The 22,801-nt window shown below is 34.6% G+C and overlaps 2 protein-coding genes and 2 long non-coding RNA genes across 7 annotated transcripts; 2 read left to right on the top strand and 2 right to left on the bottom strand.

Moving 5' to 3' along the window:
* Nucleotides 1–7,468: 7,468 nt before the first annotated feature.
* On the bottom strand, nt 7,469–10,493 carry LOC564808 (uncharacterized). 2 transcript variants are annotated; one of them, XM_701232.9, is made up of 5 exons: nt 10,428–10,493; nt 9,568–9,744; nt 9,290–9,483; nt 8,982–9,006; nt 7,469–8,838 (listed from the first exon to the last, which is right to left on the bottom strand). In XM_701232.9, exons 2-5 carry the CDS (start codon nt 9,734–9,736, stop codon nt 8,654–8,656), a joined length of 573 nt encoding a protein of 190 aa, XP_706324.1. In that variant the 5' UTR covers nt 9,737–9,744; nt 10,428–10,493; the 3' UTR covers nt 7,469–8,653. The 2 variants fall into 2 exon arrangements, with proteins under 2 accessions (XP_706324.1, XP_073807276.1); XM_073951175.1 differs by having other exon boundaries at nt 7,890–8,534.
* Nucleotides 10,494–11,102: 609 nt separating this feature from the next.
* On the top strand, nt 11,103–16,550 carry LOC141385565 (uncharacterized). Of its 3 annotated transcripts, XR_012406186.1 has the most exons (5): nt 11,103–11,233; nt 11,366–11,440; nt 12,785–12,948; nt 13,969–14,007; nt 14,142–16,547. It is a non-coding gene; the product is annotated as an uncharacterized lncRNA (long non-coding RNA). The 3 variants fall into 3 exon arrangements; XR_012406185.1 differs by lacking the exon at nt 12,785–12,948 and having other exon boundaries at nt 11,366–11,436; nt 14,142–16,548; XR_012406184.1 differs by lacking the exons at nt 11,103–11,233; nt 11,366–11,440 and having other exon boundaries at nt 12,734–12,948; nt 14,142–16,550.
* si:ch211-271e10.3 lies at nt 16,295–21,815 on the bottom strand. Its single transcript, NM_001328147.1, has 5 exons — nt 21,741–21,815; nt 17,487–17,663; nt 17,209–17,402; nt 16,903–16,927; nt 16,295–16,761 (listed from the first exon to the last, which is right to left on the bottom strand). The coding sequence occupies exons 2-5, from the start codon at nt 17,653–17,655 to the stop codon at nt 16,577–16,579; spliced, it is 573 nt and encodes a 190-aa protein (NP_001315076.1). The 5' UTR covers nt 17,656–17,663; nt 21,741–21,815; the 3' UTR covers nt 16,295–16,576.
* On the top strand, nt 18,763–20,412 carry LOC101886124 (uncharacterized). The gene is made up of 5 exons (NR_170267.1): nt 18,763–18,800; nt 19,129–19,170; nt 19,269–19,375; nt 19,684–19,778; nt 19,911–20,412. It is a non-coding gene; the product is annotated as an uncharacterized lncRNA (long non-coding RNA).
* Nucleotides 21,816–22,801: the final 986 nt, after the last annotated feature.

Genomic DNA, 22,801 nt, shown 5'->3' with positions numbered 1-22,801 from the left:
ATTTGTAAATCAACGCAATTCTAATATTTTTGGCGCTATACATCAACATAATGGATTTTAAATGACACGAACAAGATATGCTTTAACTACAGACTGCCAGCTTTAATTTGAGGGTATTTACATCTAAATCAGGTGAATCCTGAATCACCACCGTTCTTCCCCATTCTGATGCTCTGTTTGAACTGCAGCAGATCTTCTTGACTATGTCTACATGCCTAAGTGCATTAAGTTGCTGCCATGTGATTGGCTGATTCGAAATTTGCATTAATGAGCAGTTGAATAGGTGTACCTAATAAAGTGGCCGGTGAGTGTATACATATCGTTAACATAGCTAACATTAAATGTAATTAATAATTACATAACCAGTGCTTGAGCAACACTTGGGGTCTGTCTGCCTTATTTTTGTCAAAAACATGAAACAAAATGACAATATGTGGCCACTATGTAGGAACATTTTAATTAACTCTAGTAAATATTACAGAGCTGCTGTAACATTTATATTTACAACATAGATATTTACAATAATTAAATAAAATATCAACAATACATCATATTCTATATACTGTAACACATTAATATTCAATATATTATTATTCAACATATCATATTATTCATACTAATCAATAAAAAAATAGATCAGAATAAACTGTACATTTAACAATCAATATTTTAGGATAAAACCGTAATAATAATAAACAATAATAATCAGTATTCATTCATTTTCTTTGTCTGCTTAGTCCCTTTATTAATCTAGGGTCGCCACAGCGGAATGAACCGCCAACCTGTCCAGCAAGTTTTTATGCAGCGGATGCCCTTCCAGCCGCAACCCATCTCTGGGAAACATCCACACATACCCACACACACACACACACACTCATACACTACGGACAATTTAGCCTACCCAATTCACCTGTACCGCATGTCTTTGGACTGTGGGGGAAACTGGAGCACCCGGAGGAAACCCACGCCAACGCAGGGAGAACATGTAAACTCCACACAGAAACGCCAACTGAGCCGAGGATTGAACCAGTGACCCAGCGACCTTCTTGCTGTGAGGCGAACGTGCAATCCACTTTGCCACTGCGTCGCCTAATAATCAGTATATTTACAATAATTCATTTATAATCATCTAGGTGTGTGTGTGTGTGTGTGTGTGTGTGTGTGTGTGTGTGTGTGTGTGTGTGTGTGTGTGTGTGTGTGTGTGTGTGTGTGTGTGTGTGTGTGTGGGTGTGTGTGTGTGGGTGTGTGTGTGTGTGTGTTTGCAGGCGCATCACTGATGTTTTTATTGGCCCGTCTCTACTGGTCATTGTTGTTCATAGTTTACTGTCCTTTACTGCACTCAGATATCTTGCTGTGGTATAATCTCTATTTAGGTCTAAATAACATTGAAGTTTATTTTGTTTTCCGGCTGCTTCATTCCAGAAAACCAGAGACTCTTCTTTTCGTGCATTTGTTATTTGATTGGGCTTAATTTTGTGGATGAGCATGTCAGTGTCCTGATGCTGCCTGCTGTATATTGGTTGTGTTGGTTTGTGTTTGCAGCTTCAGGACCATCTGAATCAGAGGGCTTTTTTCAATGTTTATTTCTTGGGTTTTGAGGGCTTTAAAATGAAAAGAGTTGGGCTCACTCATTTTAATGTGTTTCCAAAATTTAACGGATCATTTCTCAATGCGCATGAGTAGAGGATACTGGCCTAATTCTGCCCTGCATGCATTGCTGGGTGTGTTCCTCTGTACCCTGAGGATGCTCCTACAGAACTCTGCATGTAGGCTTTCAACTGGATTTTTATCCCACTTATCAAACTCATGACTGAGGAGAGGACCCCACACTTCACTTCCATATAGAACTATAGGTTCAATCACTGACTGGAAAATTTTGAGCCAGATTCGAATTGGAATTTCTATTTGTGTTGATTTTTTAATGGCATAAAAGGCCCTTCTTGCTTTCACTTTTAGTTCATTCACAGCCAAATTTAGTTTTCCATTAGCACTTGTTTTCAACCATAGGTATGTGTAGCTTATGGCAGGTTCAATTTTTGTCATACCAAGGGTAAAGCTGTGTTTTTTTCCCTGACATCTGGGTTTTTTTTTCTGGAATATTAGGGTTTTAGATTTCTTGGAGTTAACGGTCAGGGTCCAGGACTGACAGAAGCTGTGCAGGATATTCAGCTGCTGCTGTAGACCCTCTTCTGTTGGCGACAGCAGCACCAGATTATCTGCAAACAGCAGGAACTTCAAACTGGAGTCGTATAGTGTGAGACCTGGTGTATCTGCTTGCTCCAGGAGCATTGCCAATTGATTGATGTAAATATTAAAGTGGGTTGGTGACAGTGGACAGCTCTTTCTCACAACCCGTCTGTAACCACGACTGGGGTGGAGTGACAGGAGACCACAGGAGGTAAGATCCACTATGCAGTTTATTCAATAGTCAGGCAAGCAATGGTCATCAGGTGCAAACAGGTATATACAGGCAGTCCAGAATCGTAGTCGATATAAACAGGCAGAAGGTCAAAAGGCAGGCGGCTTAACAGGATAACTGGGATACAAGGCTAAGATCGAAACACGGAGAAACAAGACAGGGAAACGCGTTGTAATGTTACTAGGAAAACAAGACTCGGCCCACTGGTAGCGTGAGAGAGTGGCTTATGAATGGGATGTAATCAGTCTGTGAACAAGGCTCAGCTGGTGCTTGCAATCAGGATACATGAGTGAGCAGGCGTGCGTGTTTGGGAGCAGTGCATGTATGAATGTGTAGTCCTGGGGAATGCGGAAATGAAGTCCTGAGTTCGTGTGAGAACCAGCGATCCTCTGGGGAGCGATCGCTGGTTGTGACACCGTCCCTGAGTGAAGAATCCTGTTCGCTTATTTCCTATTTTAATTGCGCATTGATTGTTTGAATACATAGTTTTTATAATGTTGTATGTTTTACCGCCGATACCTGATTCTAGAAGTTTAGACAGCAGACCTTCATGCCAAATTGAATCAAACGCTTTCTGAAAATCTACAAAGCAAGCAAATATTTTGTTTTTGTTTTGATGGACGTATTTGTCAATCAGAGTCTGAAGGGTGAAGATATGGTCTGATGTTCTATAATTTGGCAGAAACCCAATCTGACTTTTGCAGAGGACATTTATTTTAAGGAAGCCTATGAGTCTGGTGTTGATGATGCTGCAGAACAGCTTCCCCAGATTACTGCTCACACAGATGCCTCTTTAATTATTATTAGGGTCTGATTTGTGTCCACTCTTGAATATGGGCGTTATTAATCCTTTATTCCATATGTCAGGGAAATGACCAACACTCAGAACCAAATTAAACAGTTTCATTATAGCCAATTGGAATTTGTGATTTATTTTTTTAATCATTTCATAAAGGATATCGTCTGGACCACTTGCCTTTTTTGTTGGTAGGACTTATATTTTATCTAGTAGCTCTTTTTCTGTAATTGGGTAGTGTAAGAATTGAAATATTACAAATATTTTTGATGTCTTTGACAATTCAAAACATGAGCTGAAAACAGGGCCAATTGACTTCACAACCCAGCAGGTGGGAATGCGGGAAAAACCAGTTCCTGCTGCATTTGCATCTGAGTCTGCTGAAACTCGGCTTCATCCACCCCATCTCACACATATGGTCATTTCAATGTTTGAATGTTCTAGATTAACCAAACTGACTTTAACTATCATGTTTGATATCATTTGAAATGTCTCAGTGCGATTGGTACAATGGTCTCATTCTCTCAGAAATAGACATAATCAAAACAATAAATATATAACTTCAGGCATCTTTTGAACCACTGTGAAGGGTGTGACTTTTCCACAGGCAGCACTAAGTGTGAATGCCTTTGTTATGCACACACCCCTTTCCTTGAGGGAATTCTTGGATTATTTAAGGTAAGGTTTGAGAAAGGCTCAGCGCGATTCTGCCTAACCAGATCAGCCCATAACATGGCTTGCTCCATGTTATGTATTTTGAAGTCAGGAATGCATCTTTTTCATCTTGGATTTGTCTTTGATAATTTGATGTGTTGTATTGATCGTTTATGAATTGACCGATTGAATTGGCATAATACATTTACCTGACTAATAAATTGTTATGTTTTGAATTATTCAAACAGAGTTCGTGTTATTATCTCTAGTAGATTGTGGTAATTTCATAGCACCACAAGCCCCTGTACAGGTTAGTAGCGGACTAGAACACGGTAGACGGAGCATTGCGGTACGCTATACGAGCTCCGACTAACACATTGGCTTTAATTCATGTATACTTAGGCTGTAAAAGGATATCTAAGGGGATAGTCCTTCACCCGATAAACTTATAATACTATTTAGATAGTATAGTGATTATTCAAAGTTACTAATAGTTTAAGTACGACTGGTCTGCTTAATTCTATAGTAATGATCGTTATATGACTTAATAGCTCTGTTTGATTTAGGAGGTAGCAGATCTATGGGGACCGCATAAAAATATCCTAATCTAGGTGTTCTGCCGGTTTAGGATAGCGGTCAATCGCCACTGTTTAGTGACCAAGACTGACATGCTTGTGCTTAAGAAATTGTATACTCGGCCGGTACAAGATTCAGGATGTTATAGGAATCCCAATGAACGAGAATAACATAAAATGATGAACCGAAGAGAATATTCAATCATAACCTAAACTAATGCAAACGGAAACAAAATAACCTTCTCAATGTTTTATAATTGGAGTCAGATAAAACGAGGATAAATATACTAATATTCTAAACCACCTCATATTAAAATTGGAGTCAGATATGAGCTAAGTTTAATAAATCAACATTGTGCACTGGAAAGACAGAACATGCAGTGAACCTTCATCCACCAGTGGATACCGTCATTGGACCAACTGGCTGGACCCTACAGGTAGTCTAACGGATTTTGGTATTTGCCAAATATTTGCTCTGTATGGGTTAATTTATTATATATAAGCGATTGTTCTGTACTCATGTTTATTTTACTAAACAGTTATTCAAAGTGGTTTTTCCAGGTTCCTCCATTTTGTATTGTTAGCTGTTCTCGTTTCATTTTATTATGTATACAAACACACACACACACACACACACACACACACACACACATATATATATGTGTGTGTGTGTGTGTGTGTGTGTGTGTGTGTGTGTGTGTGTGTGTTTGTATATAATATAATATAATATTAGGCAATGGCCGGTAAAGGATTCTGATGGTATAACCTTGGATAAAAATATCACGGTTTCAATGTATCAAAAAACAATTTTATTGTGATTACTGCTCTAAAATAGATACTTTTAAAATGTTAGGGCAACAAAGCTAAAACTTTTTCCCCATTTGAACACATTATATTTCATGTTAAAAATAACATTTAAATGTTGTATTTTTAATGATTAACAGTGTGAATGACTAATATGTAATGGAATAATCAATTATTCTATTAAACAGCTACTTGGTTATCACATAGCAGACCCGTAGCCAGCCGGGTATAAGGGGTGGTTCTTTTTCTCAAAATGTGGACCTTTTCACAGTTATTCACCCCATTTACAATGTATAAGCTTTGAATACTGTATTTTAGTGACATTTTAAGCACTATTTTTTGCTTGTTAGATCGTCATTATAATGACTCATTTAATGTACCATAATATTTTCTAAAGATTTAGAAAAAATGAATAGAAAAATGAAAAATGAAAAAAGAAAAATGAATAAATACTTATTTTTAAAATTCAAATGTATTACATCATAAATCATTAAAAAGATAGGAATCTGGTAAATTTTAAAATAAAAACTGTAGCCTGTTGTAACCTGTAGCCCACAAACTGGCCAAAAAATTTAACTGTCCTCACTCAGAATTTGGCTATTTGAATAATAAAAAATTAATAATAATGAAAGAGCTTTACAATTTGTCTAGCCTATCTTGTAAATAAGTACATTTGATTTGATTAAAAATTCATGGATGACAAAAATAGCCAAATTATAGTTTTCAAATAAATTTTAATATAGGATTTTGCTTAGTCTTAAAGCCTTTTTCAATTGATTAATTTTAACTTGGATATGATGGCATAGCACTCAAAATAGGACAAATGAGCTCATGGGACAAATTCTAGACCTTAGTCATTGAGGTTTACGAAACTCCAGTGGAGTCTCGCTGTCAGAAAATGCAGAAAAGAAAATGTATCTGTGTCTGCTCTAATCGCAGATTTTGGAATTGTACCTCGTAAAATTACGGGTATAGGCTACGTTCGTTTTCCTTTACAATTTTATAATTACTGATGCATGAATTTTATTTACGCACAAAATATTTAGGCTATTACAGTGATTTTATTCCATACACGCCCACCAAAAGGGTACCCTTTGTGGTGGAAATGCAAACCTGATAAAAGTGACCCGTACCGACCCGAACCGTACTGTACTGTATCAGTCAGTGGAAACGAGCCATTTGTAGCCATAATTAAGCTTTGAATGGGCTTTACCCACCTCGCAAAATTGACGTTAAAATGAATTGTAGACTTACTTATTATGGTATATCTTATTTATAATATCTTACAAAAATCATACGGTAAAACATGCCAGATCTAATCAGTTAAGAATAATCAAAGCAGTTCCGTACTCCTCACGATAAATGGCGGTATTGCACATTTGACGAGTCGGCTCTACTGAAATGGAACAACAAATCAAGACGAAGAAGCTGTTGTGGTTTGACATTTGTAGCGCGTTTATATAGCAAAGATCCGTGATTAAGTACAGAGAAATGGACGTAGTGGAGGAGAAAAAAATTGGCTGGGTGATAGAAAAAAAAGGCTGGGAGGAAAATAAATATTTTTAAGTTTTTGCGTTTTCTCGCTAAACTGTTTCTCCACAAACTTCATGATCACTCATAAACCCTCCCGTTTTTGCCGACATTCTCCCGTATTTTACCATTCTTTCTATCCCACTTTATTTACAATAAATCTGTGCGTCCATCGTCGCCTTTCATTCATATGCTACCTCTGAACAAGTGAATGCATATAACGTTATAAGCGCTGACTGACAGACGCGCTCCATACAATAAACTGATCCCAGATCAGTTTCTGTTCAAGCAATTTATTATGACACCTCTATTATCAAACAAGTGAGCAGCAAATGAATCTCATGTTTTGTTTGATAACAGATGTGTCACTGTAAGAATTCACAGATCTATAATAAAAGTATTCCATTACTTTAGAAACGGTGCTCATTTAAGAGAAAATTAGCTGTTTAAAATAAAACATGCAGGACGGAGATGCTTACATATTATTTAGTGTATGTGTCTGTTTAAACACACACCCGAATCCAAAAGAGTCCTGCACTTTAGCTCCTCTGTAAATGGCGTGTACAGAAGCTGATCTGGGATTTTTTTTTACGAGGGAACGCAAAAACTTTAAAGAATATATTTTTCTCCCCCCCACTTTTTTCTCCTTCCCATGTTTTTTTTTTTTTTTTTTTTTTTTTTTTACAAGAGTGATTTTTATATTCATAGAAATAATATTAAACATCCACTTGGCATTCAGCATAATATATTTATTTAAATTTGATTTAATACTTAATATTTAATTGTTAAAATAAAACAATAAGTGATCATTATAAATTGTATAAGATTTTAAATGCTGTCTATCTCAGGTGTGTCCAAACTCGGTCCATGGTGTCTCACAAAGTTTAGTTCTAACCCCAATCAGACTCACCTGGGAAAGCTAAAAAAGCTCTTACTAGGCTTTTTAATAATATTCATGCAGGTGTGTTCAGGCAAGTTGAAGCTAAAATCTGCAGGACAAAGACCCTCCAGGAGCGAGTTTGGGCACCCCTGGTCTAACTGATGGTTAAAACTGTGGTTTTTAAGACAGCAACAAAGTGTAAAAATTATAAATGAGAATTAATGACCATTTGCAGGCTGCACTGTGAACTCATAATCTTTTATTAGAGTCTTTACTAAAAGATTCTTGCCAGACAAGATCTTTTGGTATATAAAGTCCTTTTCTTTTTTGACCCATACACAGTATAAAACAAACATACTGTAACAAATCAAAACTGTAAAAGGCTAAGCAAAGCAATTAGCAATAAAGCACGAGTTACTCAAAAGGCATTTTGTCATCATTTATAGTAACATTTAAACATACAATAGTTAGAATCAATAATATTCACTCACCATAACTTGCATACTGTAATTACTAAAAGTAATCTAGTTTGGTGTTTTTAGAAATGAAATGAATTTTACAAATGTAAATATCTAAATAAAGACTTGGACAAATGCTGAAGACTGTAGTCATACTGTAAACAACAGTGTACAGCATATGCAGTATCTATTTTTGCAAACAAAATGGTTACATGGCACATGCACATACTAAAAAGTGTTTGTGAACTTCATGTATATTGTAATATATCACAAAAACATTCTCTTCCTGCAGTATATTATATGAAGCTTTGTTACATTTACTGAAATTCACAACAGCTGCAATTTTAATAACAAATTGCTGTAAAAATGCGGCAGTAAAAATCGGTTCCATTCGGTTTGGTGTTAATTTAAGTTAAATCTGTAAAAGAAGAAAATTCTCTGCTATAATTATGGTGTTCTGGCATCCACAGCTGTCTTTTTTCATAAAAATGTCACTATTTTTTACAGTGGCATTTCTGTGTTCATTTATGGCTAGTATCAAAACAATACATCTAGAATTATCCACAGAAGAATGCCACAAATGACAACACCAGCAAAAACAGTACAAGCAACACGATTTTTTTTCCAAAAATCTCCACTGAATCTGTGTCCACTGTGTCTTCTGGTGGGGAAAGGAAAATTTTCTCCAACCTGGTATGTGTATGTACGTGGAATTTCATAATCTTTCGGAACAAAATATGAAGCACATTTTATATGAAATACAATCTTTTTTCATCCCTTAACATTTAGGAATTGTATAATTAATACATTTTGATATAACATTGCAGAAGAATCATAGAGAAGAATTTAAACTTGGAATACTTACTTTGCAAGTAATATGAAGTCAGATTCTAAATTGGAAATAAATATAATAAAAATGTATGAAATAAAAAAAATATAAAGAATAAAATATCTTTTAGAGACAACAATTGTAATTTTTAAACTTCTAGTTAATTCAATAACACTAGATAAATAATCTACAACAGCATCTCCAAAAATGACAAAAATAAATCAAACTAAATAAAGAGAATGCTTCAAAATCATAAAAATACATACAATTTTGTTATATATATTTTAAGTAAATTGTAGTTGAGAAAATGCCATGATGATAGCCATGGTGATAAGCAGTCCTACCTTGGACTTAATGTAACTTGCAAGTTTCTTGATTGCATCTTTATTCTTCTGACAATTCATGAACCCTTCATCCTCATTGAACAGAAAGTCGACTAGATATGTGTTCTCTCTCTTTATAGCATTGTTGCTGTCTGGTATGGTTTTCTCAGGGTCAATTGCAGAATAAAGCACAGCAATGATGACTTGTTTGTCAGCTGCAAGACAATTCAAATGCACAGTAAATAATCAGTAAATAATTTGTGATTGATCATGAATCAAGCTTTAAATTGGTAAGTGACCTTGCACAAGCATAAGATTCCTGATTGCAGCATCAATGTCAGTTCCAGCACGAGAAGTAATGAGGCAGAAATACATTATGAAACCACAATGCTCAAGGATAGTGACCTCCCTCAGGCCATATACTTCCTTATGAAGACGTCTCTGAAAATCTTCTATGAACTTATCCATTGTTCAGCCTGTGTACAAAGTAAAAGGATAAACTGGTTTAGAGTATAAAGAGTACAATTTTAAAATGCACATGAAAACAGCACTTCAAAATATCTTACATATTGCAATTTTATGCACACAAAGTTTTAGTACAGTTCATAAAGCATTTATACTCTGCAGTAGCCTACAATATCCCTGCTTGGCCTTTGACACAACTGCACAGTGATGGGAGGGGCTGTGTTCAAAAGAGGGAAACAGTCTAATAATAATAATGAAACTAGGCTACTAAAAAAATAGTACACCCAAAATCATAAGTTTGTCATCATTTACTCCCACCGAAATTCTGGTTCTGAACATTTAGGAATTATTTCTTCTGTTAAACACAAAATAAGATGAGTAATTTAACACTATTTTATTATACCTTTAATATTTTGACTACGTACTTAAAAAACAAAAAAGATAAATTGAAAAAATGTTAACTGTTTTCAAGATAATTCATTTTAGCTTGATATTTTTTAATTTCGATTTGTTCATTACAGAATACTAAAGGCTAGTTTGTTATACAGTTTGTTATAGGGTTGATCGGTGATAATGCACTTTCATACCTCATAAACACATTTGCACAAGTCTATTACTTGGCATACACTTTACAGTGGTATATTTAGGAGCATTTTTGGAAGTGAATTAAAGTAAAACAAAGTAGGTTACTTACTGGTTTCAATCTTGAGATGGAGAGAGGTTTGTGCTGCTGCTTGACGTTAGAACATGAGGACAATGAGTTACTGTACTTTCATTACTTTCATTTTCTTTTTGTTCAAGCTTGACTTTTACTTTCATATTCAACCTCCAGTAATTAATCAGTACAGCTACTGATTTACAGCATCAGAATTTTAATAGCCTTAGCCAGAAAGTGAAACTTTAATAAGTTTTTTATAGCCTTTGATTCAAACAGAAAATTGTTACTTAAAATTATTTTTCTTATGCTAATCAGCCTAAACATAAATGTTAAAAACTGTACAAAGGCTACATTTGGTCATTAATGTAATAGAATATAAATTATATTTATTAATATATGTGATAAAGTTTTCTTTTAGTTTTATTGCCTTTTTCATTCTTTCACTTCAATTCAAGGTGATTGAGTTGAGTGCGGCTTAGATAATTTTGATAATAGGTAATATCTGCTGTCAGAGGCTTTCAGTCATTTTAACATGGCTCATCATCTTTCAGCAAGTCAGTGAAAACTAGTTAAGCTGTCAGTTAAATGGGGTTTGTCAAATAAATAATTTCTCAGGAGGCCAACTAAGTTTAGCTAAAGCTGTAAATAGTAAAAGAATAAGACTACTGTATATAATCATAATTATGAAAAATATCTATTTTTTCTCATTCAGATATGCCTGTTCTGAGCTGTAAAGCAGGGTTGTGACTTTTCCTTTTTTACTGCTATCAAAATTAGGCACGTTCATACTGTGGTGTGTGGACAGCCTGCTGCTCAACTTGGAGAATGACTAAAGGGAGAGGGTTAGTAACACACAGACACAAATTTACACCTTGAAAATAGCAGATCAACTATATAAAATCTTATTTATTTTTTGTTTTATTTATTCAGGATTATATTGTCCAACATGTTATTGTTCATCTGACTCTTACTAGATAGGTCTAGCAAACGCAATAACCGGCCAGTGGAGATGGATTGATGGAAAGCCATACGTCATGAACGGCAGGCATGTAAAAGATTTATTACTCATTTACAGTCTTTCAAATTCCAAAGTTTTACCATAATTTTTACTATCTTTGAAACATATTTTGCAACTTTTGTGAATGTCAAAGTTGTCTCCTGATTAAAAGATATAATCGACATTACCTTAGATATTCAGCCAACACACTTAAGTCTTAGCCTGAAAGTTAACCTGCCCTGGACCAGGCTACTTTACCAGCATAAGTTGCCAGAGTAACTGAGTTTGAAGTATTGTAAATTTTATTTATGAAACAGAATCCGCATTAATAAACCTGACTTACTAAAATAAGCCTGGCTTTTTCTGTAAGCTTGGTTCATGGAACAGGCCCCAGGAGAACCAAATAATGTTTCAGATAAAGAGGACTGTGGGGAATTAACCGGATCTGGGAAGCTGAATGATGCCCGATGCCCAAAATCTTTCCAATTGATCTGTAATGCTTCAGCCACTGAAAACTAACCAGTTTAAATAGTACATATATCGTAAGACATATGGAGAAGTGAAACAGTGGAAATTGCTAAATTCACTGGATTAAAAAAGAGATGTGCCATTCTGATATCTAAAACTAATTCACTTTACAAGAGTGATTATTATATTTTTACACATTTATTTAGAAATTTGCATTACTGAGAGCATGAAAGAGACAGGCTGCACGCAGTATCTTCATAATACTGTTTGATTAAAATAAATGATCAACAAATGAATGCATCTCGACAGCCTTTACAAGTGAAGGAATTATCTACACATTATTTGAATTCCCAATTAGAATAATACTACAAACTATAAAGTATTATTCATGAAAATACCTAAATAACAGATAAATCCAAATGCCCAACACAAGCAAGCTGCGCTCCAGACCAGATAAGCTCGATAGATGACGTATAATGTCTCCGACACTGCCTGTAGTCTCCTTTAGCAACTTGATAGCAGCCATCTTTTTAAAGAAGCGAATTAAAAATTCAAAAGTGTTCTGTAACTGATGTGATTTATGTCGTAGAACAAAACATGAAAGTATCTTGAGTTTGTGTTAGCCACGAACCTTATTTAAGGGATTTCACTGAAACCCCATTCAAAAAACCCATTGACTTTCGGACGAGGGAACCGGAACTGCTAAAATGCTAACTCGCTTCCAGGTTTTTGCTCACAAATTGACGTCATAGGTCCTCCACTCTATAGACCAATTACCATGTTTGTAAACATTCAGGATGCGCGCGCAGGGAGGTGGCAGAAAGCAACCGGGAGCCCTAGCATTTACAGCAAGGGAATGACATCAGATGTGGTGCAGAGTTTGTTGTTGTCTTAAAAATAAGATATATTATTTACACATTTACACAAGAAATAATGTTCCATGATGACCAGATTCAAGAGCTAAGCACAGAGATTCCGCCTAGCCAAAGACAAGGAAACAAGACGGAGCTAACGTTATACAAGGTCTGGGTAATTAATCACCAACACGCAAAACAACTGCATTCTGACAGTGATTTTCACCTGTACGGCAGGGTATGTGAACTTACTTATAGAGGTAAAGTTGGTTTTATATTCGCACATTCAGACTTTCTCGTTAATAATATAATTTCATAAAAGTATTACTTGCAAACTCTAAATAGCGAAATCATATTAGCAGCCAATGACTATCAAAGTACAACATTGTTTACAGTCAAATAAACAGTGTTAATGTTGTTTTCAAGTCACACTTGCAGGTTATTTCAGACCGAATATTCAAAGTGCCATGGCAAACAATATAGGGAGTGTGTCACACGTTGTCACTGAATGAATGTGTGAATATAAAACTAAGTTTACCTTAATAATAAACGTAACTTTCACGTTTCATTCTTAGCATTCAGTGTCAGCAGTTTAATTAACCACATGTAACTGTTTTTGCTGAAATCATTTTTGCAATCAAAAACGAGTGAGGAGTATGATTCAGCATAGCGTGAGCTTGCCTGATATGACATGAGAACTGCAGAGTCCATTATTTCTAATTAGCTCCTCACTTCATTCAGCTCCCATTTAGCCAAAGACATCTGCAGTCGGTATTAAAGCAGTGTGTGGTGTATAGTAAAAGTTAAGTTTTCTATTTTTGTACTCGAATTCGGCATCCTAACGCAAAACACGACATCTTTCCCATTGTAGCCTGTCTGTTTTTTGCAACCGGGGACCCGTGTGACGTCATGTGTGACGTAGGTTGGTAATTGGTCTATAAAGAGTATTTATTGAGTACATTGCGAGTCGTCTTTATTAAATTGCCCCATGAAGCCAATTAAAAAGTCAGTCATGACATGAAACCTCTGCAGTTCTAACTTTTAAATCATGTTTGCTTGGTACTTCATAACAAGAGTTTTTTTTATTGATTTATATTTTATAAATAAACTTTACTACTTTATGAAATATGTAATTTTTTTTGTAATATGCGTAACTGTATTTTGACTTGTCACAGTAAAATCTAGTATAAAGTAAGCTGATAGTTAAGATTATTATAATGCTTCTCTAATATTTGTAACTATTTGTTTTTCTCCACAGATATTTGAGTGTGTCCATGTAAAATGAGCAGTCTAGCAGGTATGAGTTGCTTTAGTCTTGTGCGCACTAGCACACCTGCCATTAATTCTCTAGTTGCCCTGCTCTCATCACTCTCACCTCTTCCTCCTCGTCTCTTCATCCTGTGCATCGGCTCACCTCTGCTCTGCCCACAGTCTGCGTTTGAGTGACTCTGGAAGCCTTGTCATCTGCTCGTCAGCCTGGTCTGTCCAGTTATGTTTATGTTCCCATTTTTGGTCCCTTGAAGGATTATTTTTATTTTTTACTTTATGTCCAGTCCTGCATCGCTCAGAAGAAGGCTGATCTACCCGACTTATTATTTACATCATCTAATAAATTATTAATTAAATACAGTCACTTGCATTGACACAGGAACATTTATACTTTGACATGACCATTCTTTGTGAGTATGATGAAGAGGAGAAGGGGTGAAGGTAAGGGAGTGTGGGAGAGAAATGAAGGAATGACCTTTTCCTGCATTCTCACTCCATAGGGTGTGAAGGCAATGTACCCTGTTTGTATTGTCCATTTGTGGATGCACACAAGTATCTAAGATTTATCAAATCTTGCACTATTCTTTCATCCGAATCTTACTTGATTAATCTTACAGACACAATAACTGGCCAGTGGAGATGGATTAATGAAAAGTCATACATTATTTTACATTACAGCAGCCAAGTAAAAAGTTTGTTACTCATTCAATCTTTCAAATAACAAGGTTTTAGCAGAGTTTACTATTATTGAAACTTATTTTGTAACTTTTGTGACTGGAAAGATTGTCTCCCAATTAAGAAGTAAAATTGACATTCCCTTACATATTCAGTCAACATAATAATTTTAAAAAATAATTTTCAGAAGAAAAGGTGTATAACCCTGTTATTTATTAAGTCAGTTTGTTAAAATCTTGAACATTTTGAATAACTTATTTTTTTACTGTTTGTTAATTCAGTGTTTTTTCAGCATTGTGCTTTAAAATCCAGTGGTTTGGCTCAACACTTTTTTTTGTGATTATACGTGATTACATTCCATTTGCAGTCAATAGGGTATATGTCGAAGCATGCTAATAGGACTTTTAATTTGCTAATAACCTGGGTTAAGCGCTTCCGGCGAACTGTATGCCAATGCAAAAACCGTTGCGTTTAAGGGCTGTTTTCTTTAAAAATCATCGATCTCCACTGGCTGAATGATATCCGAAATAAAGTGGGTCTCAGATTGTACAAAAGCTCTGCATTAAATTATGTCTTTATAATATGAGCATTTATTTTATCCCAGTATATTCAATGGAGCTTCTGCGCTAGCCTGCCGATTCTGACAGGCGCGTGCGAGTAAACGGCTTTTTGTCCGATTTTACGATTAAGCAACTGAATGAATGACAAAGTTTATTTAACTGAATGTATTTTAATGACATTACAACATCGATGCTGTATAAGGAACCGTATGAAATGGAAAAAAGTTCACAATAACAGGTCACCGGAAGTGTATCAGCATGGGAAAAACACTAGCTCGGCATATACCCTATAGGAACCAGGAGAGCCAAATAATGTTTCAGATAAAGAAGACTGTGCGGAATTAACCGCATCTGGGATGCCTGATGCTCAAAATCTTGATCAATCTTTGATCTAATGATCAAAATCGATTTATCTGTAAAACACCAGCCACTGAAAACCAACCACTTTAAACAGTACATATATTCTAATAAATATGCAGTAAAACAGTGGAAACTGCTTAATTAATTAGATTTAAAAAAGAGATGAGCCATTCTGATATCTGAAACCTGTAGTTTTTAAGACGGTAACAAAGTTTAAAGATTAAAATTACAATTAATGACCATTTGCAGGCTGCACTGTAAACTCTTAATCTTTTATTAGTCTTTATTAAATGATTCTTGCCAGACAAGATCTTTTAGTATATAAAGTCATTTTCTTCTTTGATCCATACACAGTATAAAACAAACATAGTGTAACAAATCAACACTGTAAAGAGCTAAGTAAAGCAATTAGCATAAAGCATGAGTTACTCAAAATGCATAATGTCATTATTCATAGTAACATTTAAACACAATAGTTAGAATCAATAATATCCACTTACCATAACTCGCCTAATGTATTTACTAAAAGTAATCTAGTTTGGTGTTTTCAGCAATGGAATTAATTTTACACATTTAAAGATCTAAATAAAGACTTGGACAAATGCTGAAGACTGTAGTCATACTGTAAACAACAGTGTACAGCATATGCAGTATCTATTTTTGCAAACAAAATGGTTACATGGCACATGCACATCCTAAAAAGTGTTTGTGAACTTCATGTATATTGTAATATATCAGTTTAATTCTCTTCCTGCAGTATATTATATGAAGCTTTGTTACATTTACTGAAATTCACAACAGCTGCAATTTTATTAACAAAATGCTGTAAAAATGCGGCAGTAAAAATCGGTTCCATTTGGTTTGGTGTTAATTTAAGTTAAATCTGTAAAAGATGAAAATTCGCTGCTATAATTATGGTGTTCTGGCATCCACAGCTGTCTTTTTTCATTAAAATGTCTTTTTTTTTTACAGTGGCATTTCTGTGTTCATTTATGGCTAGTATCAAAACAATACATCTAGAATTATCCACAGAAGAATGCCGAAAATGACAACACCAACGATAACAGTACAAGCAACACGATTTTTTTGCCAAAAATCTCCACCGAATCTGTGTCCACTGTGTCCTCTGGTGGGGAAGAGAAAATCTTCTCCATTCTGGTATGTGTATGTACGTGGAATTCCATAATCTTTCGGAACAAAATATGAAGCACATTTTATATGAAATACAATCTTTTTATCTCTTAACATTTAGGAATTGTATAATTAATACATTTTGATATAACATTGCAGAAGAATCATAGAGAAGAATTTAAACTTGGAATACTTACTTTGCAAGTAATATGAAGTCAGATTCTAAATTGGAAATAAATATAATAAAAATGTATGAATTAAAAAAATATAAAGAATAAAATATCTTTTAGAGACAACAATTGTAATTTTTAAACTTCCAGTTAATTCAATAACACTAGATAAATAATCTACAACAGCATCTCCAAAAATGACAAAAAATAAATCAAACTAAATAAAGAATGCATCAAAATCATAAAAAACACAAAATTTTGTTATATATATTTTTAAGTAAATTGTGGTTGAGAAAATGCCATGACAATAGCCATGATGATATGCAGACCTACCTTGGACTTGATGTACCATGCAAGTTTCTTGATTGCATCTATATTCTTCTGACAATTCATGAACCCTTCATCCTCGTTGAACAGAAAGTCGACTAGATATGTGTTCTCTCTCTTTATAGCATTGTTGCTGTCTGGTATGGTTTTCTCAGGGTCAATTGTAGGATAAAGCACAGCAATGATGACTTGTTTGTCAGCTGCAAGATAATTCAAATGCACAGTAAATAATCAGTAAATAAATTGTGGTTTATCGTGAATCAAGCTTTAAATTGGTAAGTGACCTTGCACAAGCATAAGAGTCCTGATTGCAGCATCAATGTCAGTTCCAGCACGAGAAGTAATGAGGCAGAAATACAGTATGAAACCACAATGCTCAAGGATAGTGACCTCCTTCAGGCCATATACTTCCTTATGAAGACGTCTCTGAAAATCTCCTATAAACTTATCCATTGTTCAGCCTGTGTACAAAATAAAAGTAAAAGGATAAACTGGTTTAGAGTATAAAGAGTACAATTTTAAAATGCACATGAAAACAGCACTTCAAAATATGTTACATATTGCAATTTTATGCATACAAAGTTTTAGTACAGTCCTTAAAGCATTTATACTCTGCAGTAGCCTACAATATCACTGCTTGGCCTTTGACACAACTGCACAGTGATGGGAGGGGCTGTGTTCAAAAGAGGGAAACAGTCTAATAATAATGAAACTACACTGTAAAAAGTCATTTTGTGGCCTAGTAGATTTCATTAATATTAATATGTACACTTTATTTAATTAAATTAATTTCCTGATTTTAGGGCATTTTTTTTGCTTTGAAACTAATTTAAAAATGTCTGTAATAAAATCTAATCAATTTTATTATAAGAATTTAGCTGTTATTTTTTAATAGTTTCAGAAAGAGAAAATATTAATTAAATCCAACGTGATTTTAATAGAAGAATTCAGATGTTATTTTTGATTAATTTCAGAAAGAGAAAATGATAATTAAATCCAACGTGATTAAAATGAGCATTTTCAGATTAGCCAGGGGCACACAAGTCGCCGAGGACCAGCTGCCCTCGCCGTGTACACGAGTGATGAGCGCCCGTCATGACCTGGAGGTGGACATGTCAGCAATTTCCAAAGGACATTTAAACATACGCACAATCTTTAGAGATTAACAGCGGATTTGAGTTTTAAACAACATTCTCGCATGAACAACCGTCAAAACTTTATTTCATGGTACATTTAGAGCAATATTTGATCATTGGATTGGTTCTGTTCAGTGTGAGATTGAATCGGATTGAACCGTCTTTGGATTGAACTGTTTGCTGGGAGATCGGAAATCTTTTTCGCACGTGCTTTAAAGCTTAGTCATCAACATGTAATAAGTGTATAGTGTAAATGCGTGTGACTGAATTATAGTGAAATGCTAATCAATCGTGTTGGTAATTACACAAAAATGCAATCGGTTTCGGGTGGGATCCGACTCTTACAAATCACTTAAGTGAGCCGATTCCTAGAACCGAACCGAGTCACTCGACTCAAACAATGCCGACTCGCTTCACTAGACAACGTGGAGATGTCGTGGTCTCATCCAAACGGATTTATCGGTAAGTGTTGAAATGTCCAACTTTGTTAATTATATAATCGTTATATATTTCTGTATAGCATGTAATTCACCAAGTAACTTTAGCTTCTTTTGTCACGCTGTTTAGCGCGCCTATTAAACGAAGTTACCAATTCACTATATTACTATATTATACCAAAACACTATATCACTATAATTATAGTCACATCAGCAGCAGCACGTGCGCTATGAGTGAAAAGATTAGAACGCGTGTTTGTAACGTTAATGCTAATTTCGTGGTATTAGAGAGTGTTTGAGTTTTTAAAAAGGTAATCTTCTGTTAACTTACTGTTAACTGTGTTCTGTTTCAGCACAGCATTGAGTTAAAGTGACCACAGAATAAAGTAAGCAAGGTAAGAACTGGCCTTCACTTCATTATAAACCTCATTATCAAACCAAAACAAAAATGATATTGTCTAACACTATTTACTAATTACAACTTTTTGTATAGTGTCAGAGGCAGAGGAGACACATCAACCAGCAAGTGTGTAACTTATCAGGAAAATGACTGACTGAATGGATGACTGTCTAGGTTGCAAGCTGGACATACATGTTACAGTTAAGTATTTCAGCTACAACATACTGTTAAATCACAGTAACCATCTTGCCATTAAATGTAACTTCACAGTAAAGTATATTTAATTCTACAAGAGAATACGGTGAAATCACAGAAATGGGCCTTACTATCTACCTTGACGTCACATATGGCTGTAATTTCACTGTAAGTAAGTGTAAAACAAATCACAGTGGCTTACTGGGAAAGTAATACAATTATTAGTCAGTAATTTACTGTTAATTAGGGGTCAAATATTTTACAATGTATCAATAAAACTCGTAAACATTTTTCTGTCATTCTGTTTTTTAAGGTGAGCGCTGAATTTAAGAGAGAAGCCACTGTGCACCGTGGATCTTCACAGCTGCTGAGGAGCTCTTGGAGTAAGACAGAGATCTGAGACTAAAGGTAGAGTTTATGATGTTTATCATGTTTACAGTTTCTGACTGTATGTCATAACATTATAACAGATTATTAACATATTTTCTCTTTTATTAATTTTTTTTTCTTACTGTTGCTCAATGGAATTGGACAATGAAGAATCGACAAGAACTGAACGGCTTGTGAGGGCAGTAAAGTTGACCTGAGCAGGGGCCTTCTACAGGGGACCGCCTAAAGATACTGGCATCATCATCATCATCATTGAAGGTGTTAAAGTTCTTATAGACCTCATCTTTACCAGACTCAGGCAAACTCTGCTTTCACTCTGCCCAAAGCCCCAGCTGGACTGTTTTGGTGGCCCAGGGTATCTGATCAGGCCCCGGAAGTGACTGTGGAAACTTGACTGGCCCTGGCTCGCATTGGCACGCTAACTTACGTTGCGAGAGTGAAAACACGGCTCTTGACTACATTCCCAGAGCTTGTGTCCACCTGGGTTTGACCTATGCATTTTAACTGTGACAAAGAAAAATGTTTTTACAAGTGACTGTCTGGTTAACACTGGAAGATATTAGAGGGTAGTATACCCATAAACTGCTGTGTCCTCTTTGCTTCAATGAATCTGCATTATTCTGGCAAATAATACCTTTCATGCATTAAATCAGATAAATTTCACTCTAAGACTATTGTTTTAAATAATATTGTTTAATGTCCAGTTGTTTGAAACTGCTGTTTAAAAAAAGATGATCAAAGTCCTTGTTAAGATGATCAGTTTGTTTATATGTACATGTTTTATTGTGTATTATATGACGTATTGTCTATTATAAGATTGTTGTTACTCTGTATTGTGGCTCCACACTGCTGAACAGGCTCCACTAATTTGAGCTAAATTGAATTAAATTTTACTCAATCCATACTTGTTGAGTTTAATTAATATTATTGCTTGTAATCTGTTGCCTCAATTTTATTGTGTAGATATAAAGCATTATTTTCTAGAGCTGATGACCAGGCTTCACACATTTCATGTGAAATTTAAATAAAAACATTGAATAGTTTTCATTAACATCGTGTCAGTTTTTCTGTTCAATTTAATTAATATTTTTGTTTAAAATTTGCTAATTTCTTTAAGTAGTTTTTGCTTACTCAATTTAAATGACTAATTTTAAATAAGCTTATTTGATTAATTGTTACTCAATCCATATATGTTGAATTTAATTAATAATATTGCTTGTAATCTGTTGCCTCAAATTTATTGAGTAGATATGGGGTATTAATTTTTACAGTGTAGGCTACTAAAAAAATAGTACACCCAAAATCATAAGTTTGTCATCATTTACTCCCACCGAATATTCTGGTTCTGAACATTTACACAAAACACAAAATAAGATGAGTAGTTTAACACTATTTTATTATACCTTTACTATTTTGACTACGTTATTTTTTTAAAATAGATACATGTCTACATTTACTATATTTTAAATACACACAAAACTTTTCTTGCCATATTACTGATTTTTATTATTTCGAAAAAAAAAACAAAAAAAAAAAACGTCTCAAGTCAAGGTATAATCATGACCAATATTGTTTACGTTATCTCCACCAGCTTGTAGAACAAGAAAATCTTACTGTTTGGCGGTACCCTACAGCGAACAGATGACCTCTCTCCCTCTCTCTATCTTGGATTAATATTTAACCTGTGTTGCAGCACTGGACTGTGTTCAAGCTTGGGGAGAGCAAGTTGAGCAACTTGATTGTTGTAGAAAAAATGTTAACTCTTTTTAAGATAACTCATTGAAGCTTAATATTTTAATTTTGATTTGTTAATTACAGAATACTATAGGCTAGTTTGTTATACAGTTTGTTATAGGGTTGATCTGTGATAATGCACTGTCATACCTCATAAACACATTTGCACAAGTCTATTACTTTACAATGGTATATTTAGGAGCATTTTTGGAAGTGAATTAAAGTAAAACAAAGTAGGTTACTTACTGGTTTCAATCTTGAGATGGAGAGAGGTTTGTGCTGCTGCTTGACGTTTGAACATGAGGACAATGAGTTACTGTACTTTCATTACTTTCATTTTCTTTTTGTTCAAGCTTGACTTTTACTTTCATATTCAACCTCCAGTAATTGGTCAGTACAGCTACTGATTTACAGCATCAGAATTTTAATAGCCTTAGCCAGAAAGTGAAACTTTAATAAGTTATTTATAGCCTATGATTCAAACAGAAAATTGTTACTTAAAATTATTTTTCTTATGCTAATCAGCCTAAACATAAATGTTAAAAACTGTACAAAGGCTACATTTGGTCATTAATGTAATAGAATATAAATTATATTTATTAATATATGTGATAAAGTTTTCTTTTAGTTTTATTGCCTTTTTCACTCTTTCACTTCAATTCAAGGTGATGGAGTTGAGTGCGGCTTAGATAATTTTGATAATAGGTAATATCTGCTGTCAGAGGGTTTCAGTGATTTTAAAATAGCTCATCATCTTTCAGCAAGTCAGTGAAAACCAGTTCAGCTGTCAGTTAAATAGGGTTTGTCAAATAATTAATTTCTCAGAAGGCCAACTAAGTTTAGCTAAAGCTGTAAATAGTAAAAGAATAAGACTATATAATGGTGTCAAATTATAAAAAAAAATCTAATTTTTCTCATTCAGATATGCTTGTTCTGAGCTGTAAAGAAGGGTTGTGACTTTTCCTTTTTAACTGCTATCAAAATTAGGCACGTTCATACTGTGGTGTGTGGACAGCCTGCTGCTCAACTTGGAGAATGACTGAAGGGAGAGGGTTAGTAACACACAGACACAAATTTACACCTTGAAAATAGCAGATCAACTATATAAAATCTCATTTATTTTTTGTTTTATTTATTTAGGATTATATTGTCCAACATGTTATTTTTCATCTGACTCTTATTAGATAGGTCTAGCAAATGCAATAACCGGCCAGTGGAGATGGATTGATGGAAAGCCATACGTCATGAACGGCAGGCATGTAAAAGATTTATTACTCATTTACAGTCTTTCAAATTCCAAAGTTTTA

Source organism: Danio rerio, chromosome 5 (assembly GCF_049306965.1).
Source record: "Danio rerio strain Tuebingen ecotype United States chromosome 5, GRCz12tu, whole genome shotgun sequence".
In the NCBI taxonomy this organism is placed as follows: Eukaryota; Metazoa; Chordata; class Actinopteri; order Cypriniformes; family Danionidae; genus Danio; species Danio rerio.
The sequence above is the reverse complement of the archived record's forward strand: the minus strand, read 5'-3'. Positions and strand labels throughout refer to the sequence as shown.

What these genes read in the sequence shown, in the direction of transcription:
- si:ch211-271e10.3 (NM_001328147.1), bottom strand. Translation starts at nt 17,655, where the DNA reads ATGGATAAGTTTATAGGAGATTTTCAGAGACGTCTTCATAAGGAAGTA. An exon ending in GACTCTTATGCTTGTGCAAG is followed by an intron (nt 17,403 to 17,486) that starts GTCACTTACCAA and finishes ATTATCTTGCAG; the next exon opens with CTGACAAACAAGTCATCATT. An exon ending in GACTTCATATTACTTGCAAA is followed by an intron (nt 16,762 to 16,902) that starts GTAAGTATTCCA and finishes TTGTTCCGAAAG; the next exon opens with ATTATGGAATTCCACGTACA.
- LOC564808 (XM_701232.9), bottom strand. Translation starts at nt 9,736, where the DNA reads ATGGATAAGTTCATAGAAGATTTTCAGAGACGTCTTCATAAGGAAGTA. An exon ending in GAATCTTATGCTTGTGCAAG is followed by an intron (nt 9,484 to 9,567) that starts GTCACTTACCAA and finishes ATTGTCTTGCAG; the next exon opens with CTGACAAACAAGTCATCATT. An exon ending in GACTTCATATTACTTGCAAA is followed by an intron (nt 8,839 to 8,981) that starts GTAAGTATTCCA and finishes TTGTTCCGAAAG; the next exon opens with ATTATGAAATTCCACGTACA.